We start from the raw sequence: 5,327 nt of genomic DNA, 5'->3' as shown, positions 1-5,327 counted from the left end.
ATATATATAGTTTGAGTTGTGATCTATACTAAGATACGTATACACTGGGTTGTGGATTGATTCAAGATAATATTTATCGATTTATTTCTGTACATCTAACTGTGGACAACTAGTTGTAGGTTACTAACGAGGACAGCTGACTTAATAAACTTAAAACATCAAAATATATTAAAAGTGTTGTAAATATATTTTAAACATACTTTGATATATATGTATATATTGTTATAGGTTCGTGAATCAACCAGTGGCCAAGTCTTACTTCCCGATGAAGTAAAAATATGTGAAAGTGAGTTATAGTCCCACTTTTAAAATCTAATATTTTTGGGATGAGAATACATGCAGGTTTTATAAATGATTTACAAAATAGACACAAGTATGTTAAACTACATTCTATGGTTGAATTATCGAAATCGAATATGCCCCTTTTTATTAAGTCTGGTAATCTAAGAATTAGGGAACAGACACCCTAATTGACGCAAATCCTAAAGATAGATCTATTGGGCCTAACAAACCCCATCCAAAGTACCGAATGCTTTAGTACTTTGAAATTTATATCATATCCGAAGGGTGTCCCGAAATGATGGGGATATTCTTATATATATGCATCTTGTTAATGTCGGTTACCAGGTGTTCACCATATGAATGATTTTTATCTCTATGTATGGGATGTGTATTGAAATATGAAATCTTGTGGTCTATTGTTACGATTTGATATATATAGGTTAAACCTATAACTCACCAACATTTTTGTTGACGTTTAAAGCATGTTTATTCTCAGGTGAATACTAAGAGCTTCCGCTGTTGCATACTAAAATAAGGACAAGATTTGGAGTCCATGTTTGTATGATGTTGTGTAAAAACTGCATTCAAGAAACTGATTTCGATGTAACATATTTGTATTGTAAACCATTATGTAATGGTCGTGTGTAAACAGGATATTTTAGATTATCATTATTTGATAATCTACGTAAAGCTTTTTAAACATTTATTTATGAAATAAAGGTTATGGTTTGTTTTAAAAATGAATGCAGTCTTTGAAAAACGTCTCATATAGAGGTCAAAACCTCGCAACGAAATCAATTAATATGGAACGTTTTTAATCAATAAGAACGGGACATTTCATCTAGTTACTTACACACCCGTTGTCCAGCTAGCGCGACTAGCCTGAGTGGGGTTTTCAAACCCTATGGATCCATATCTAAGATTCGGTCTTATCGGCGAGAAAACAACAACTAACCGTTACTAAGCTAAAGGGAATTTCGTGCCATTATATAACCCCTAGTTTAAGTACCCGTGTCTAGTATGTAAAACGTAAAACAACGCATGTATTCTAAGTCCCAAAATAGTTTAGAAGTTTAAAAAGGGAACAATATCTCACCTTGAGTGCTCAACCACGATAACAAGTAACAACAAGTAAGTAAGGTGTCCAGTCTAACGTGTCCTCAACCTAAGTTATAGTCACTTACTCAATGATTTGGTCTAGTGAGTTTCTAATTTTTCTAGTCATACATACAACATCATCATCATACTCTAAAGAAAACTAAGTTTTATTTTTCAAAAAGAGATCGGTTTTTAATACTCGACTTTGGACAGCTGTTGTGTCCTCTATACATAACCAAATGATGCGAGATCAGTGGCCAAGGCTCCGTTTGTGAGTCCTCTTGCAGCTGTCCAAAAATAAGACCCCAACTCAATGTCTTTGATCGTGGCGTCGGTCAAAACGTGAGCGGGTCAGAATTTTCAGCACGTTGTAAGAAAAACATAGTTATTTTTCGAAGGTGTATTTCACAAACCGTGCAACGGATTGCGATGAGGCCTATATGAAAAATCATCTACACAACCTGAGGAATCCAAATCGTAAACTTCTTGGACCTCCAGGTGTGCTGTTTTGAGAAGAATGGGCTGATCGAGTTGCTATGAATGTTTAGACACTTTCCAACTCAAGTAAGGTGCACTTTTATTGCATGTAAGCAATATAGCTTCACCCTTTTTGGTGTCTAAAGCTTTCATGTTGACAAAGGTTGCATCTTTATTACATGGAAGTAGTAAAACTTCAACCTTTTTAGTAATCAAAGCTTTCATATTCACAAAGATTGCATCTTTACTACATAGGAGTAGGAAAGCTTCAACCTTTTTAGCATTTCAAGCTTCTAAGTTTGCAAAGGTTGCACCTTTATCATATTTAGATGATAAAGACTCAATCTTTATGTTCAAGTTTGCTCCTTTATCACATTTAGATGATAAAGACTCAAGCTTTATGTTCAAGGTTGCTCCTTTATCACTTTTAGATGATAAAGACTCAAGCCTTATGTTCAAGTTTGCTCCTTTATCACATTTAGATGATAAAGACTCAAACTTTATGTTCAAGTTTGCTCCTTTATCACATTTAGATGATAAAGACTCAAACTTTATGTTCATATATCATATTTATGCATCTTTAGCACATGTAAGTGTTAAAGACTTGATCTTTATCACCATAAAAATTATAAAAAGGTTAAATGTAGATGAAAGCTACAACCTTTTACAACCAAGGTGCTAAAGATTGCATCTTTCTTCCATTTTCAAAACAATAACAAGTTTGTCATGGATCTTTAAGCTAGAAGCTTAGATCTTCATGTTTTTAAGAGACCATAAGCTACAAAGTTTAGATCTAAGAAAGATTCACGAGACCAAAAGCTAAAAAGCTTAGAACTAAAAAAGATTCATGAGACCATAAGCTACAAAGCTTAGATCTTAGATGATGATGAGTATGAAATTAAAAAGCATGAAGTAAAGTGAAGATAAGCATGAAAAAGCAAGAAAACTTACAAACTTTGCAAGCAATTGAAAAGAAATGAAACTAGAGCTAAAACTTCCTTAAAGAAAAATTTAAAACTTGAAAAATGACGAAGATAATGAGAGTGGTGATGTTGGCCGAAAGTTTTAGGGGGATAAGGGTGGATTTGGTGTGTTGGTGAATGGACAACGATGTTGGAAATCAAGTACTAATGTAGTGGCAACATTTACTTTTTGGTTGGTGGGTTGATTTATTCTTAAATGGCTTAATTTTAATGGGTTAGCTATGTTCCATCTAGTTCACTAATTTAATTAGGTTGGGACATAAATTAAATAATACTTCTCGTCCAAATAAAATGCTAAGTCCAAGTAGTGAGCTAGTGTACATAAGTAATTAATTAAATTCTATTAAAATAATAATTAATTAAATAATTATTACTAATAAATAATAAATAAACATAATAATAATAATATTTCAATTATTATCAAAGAAAAATGTAAGTCATCCAAATATCTAAGTCCTTCCGGCTAGTGACGCTAACGGTCGAATTTATTCGAAAATATATTAAAGTAGGCTATTCATGCAAATACGTGTTTTTGAGGTATCACGAATAATTTACAATTAAGTCGTAACTTCAGGAAATCGTCAAGAAGACAGAAGTATATACGCACATAAAATGTACAACACATATAAGAATGCAAGTCGAAAAATTCGGGTCGTTACATTACCTACCCCTTAAAGAAAATCTCATCCCAAGATTTTAGTCTGATGCCGACGGTGGCGTTGTGAAAAGATGAGGGTATTTCTACTTCATCTGATCCTCTCATTTTCAAGTGAATTCTGGTCCTCTATGAGCGTTCCAACGAATCTTAACGATTGAAATGTTGCTCTGCTTCAAACGTTTGACCCCGCGGTCCATAACCTCTATAGGTTCTTCGATAAAGTGCAGCTTTTCATCGATTTGGATCTCTTCCAGAGGGATGGTGAGATCTTCTTCAGCTAAACACTTCTTCAAATTCAACATGTTGAAAGTGTTGTGCACCTCGCTAAGCTGTGGTGGCAGATCCAACCGATAGGCCACTGGTCCAATTCGTTTGGATATCTCGAATGGACCAACATATCTCGGGTTTAGCTTCCCTCTCTTACTAAATCGTATTACGCCTTTCCAAGGTGATACCTTCATTTTACAAACTCCAGCAGTTTCCTTGTATTATCGGCGTAACTCTTTTGGCGACTTCTGGCCGTTTTTAATAGGTCCTTGATCTGAACGATTTTCTCGGTAGTTTCGTGAATGATTTCCGGAACAGTGATCTGTCTGTCTCCCAGCTCGTTCCAACAGTTTGGAGATCTACACTTTCTTCCATAAAATGCCTCAAATGGTGCAGCATTGATGCTTGAATGATAACTGTTGTTGTAGGAAAATTTCACAAAAGGTAGATATTTATCCCAGCCATTCCCGAAGTCAATCACACATGCGCGAAGCATGTCTTCCAAAGTCTGAATGGTCCTCTCGCTCTAACCATCCGTCTGTGGGTGATAGGCGGTACTCATATCCATTCGAGTCCCCAGTGCATCTTGCAACGATTGCCAGAATCTAGACGTGAAACGACTATCCCGATCTGAGATGATGGACACTGGAACTCCATGTCTCGATACAATCTCCTCCAAAAATAGTCGTGCAAGCTTCTTAAGCTTGTCAGTTTCCTTCATTGGCAGAAAGTGTGCGGATTTTGTGAGAAGGTCAACGATAACCCAAATCGTACCGTTCACGATCTTCGGAAACTTCGTGATAAAATCCATGGTAATGCACTCCCACTTCCACTCGGGAATCTCCGGTTGTTACAGCAATCCTGACAGTTTCTGATGCTCGACCTTGACTTTGGAACAAGTCAAGCACTTCCCAACATACGTAGATATATCAGCTTTCATGTTAGGCCACCAGTAACGTTCTTGGAGGTCATGAAACATCTTTCCCATTCCCGGGTGAATCGAATATCTTGTCTTATGTGCTTTATCGAGAACTACATTCCTTAGGTCACCAAATCGTGGAACCCAAATTCTTCCAGCAAAATGCCGGGTTCCGTCTTCCCTAACTTCAAATTGCTTCTGTAGTCCTCTAAGGATCTCGTTCAAAATATTCTCTTCCTTCATAGCTTCTAACTGAGCCTCCGGAATTTGGTTGGTGAGGTTCATGCAAATAGTCAGATTTAATACCCAAACTCTAAGAGGTGGAGTTCTCTCCTTTCGAGCTAAGGGAATCGGCTACTACATACGCCTTCCCGGGGTGATAGAGTATATCGCAGTCATAGTCATTTAGAAACTCAATCCAACGACATTGTCTCATGTTTAATTGCTTCTGATCGAACATATGCTTGAGACTCTTGTGGTCGGTGTACACCGTGAACTTGGATCCATACAGATAATGTCTCTACATCTTAAGTGCAAAAACTACAGCTCCAAACTCCAAATCGTGAGTTGTGTAATTTTGCTCGTGAGTCTTCAGTTGTCGTGAGGCGTAGGTGATAACCTTCGTGCGTTGCATCAACACACA

General features: G+C 36.5%; 1 protein-coding gene across 1 annotated transcript; it reads right to left on the bottom strand.

Moving 5' to 3' along the window:
• Positions 1-3,605: 3,605 nt before the first annotated feature.
• On the bottom strand, positions 3,606-4,486 carry LOC139901166 (uncharacterized). Its single transcript, XM_071883901.1, has 3 exons — positions 4,297-4,486; positions 4,114-4,181; positions 3,606-3,953 (listed from the first exon to the last, which is right to left on the bottom strand). The coding sequence occupies exons 1-3, from the start codon at positions 4,484-4,486 to the stop codon at positions 3,606-3,608; spliced, it is 606 nt and encodes a 201-aa protein (XP_071740002.1).
• Between the last annotated feature and the right edge of the window lie 841 nt (positions 4,487-5,327).

The sequence above is a fragment of the Rutidosis leptorrhynchoides genome, chromosome 3 (genome assembly GCF_046630445.1).
Source record: "Rutidosis leptorrhynchoides isolate AG116_Rl617_1_P2 chromosome 3, CSIRO_AGI_Rlap_v1, whole genome shotgun sequence".
Taxonomy (NCBI): domain Eukaryota; kingdom Viridiplantae; phylum Streptophyta; class Magnoliopsida; order Asterales; family Asteraceae; genus Rutidosis; species Rutidosis leptorrhynchoides.
This window is presented reverse-complemented; position numbering and strand designations above follow the sequence as displayed.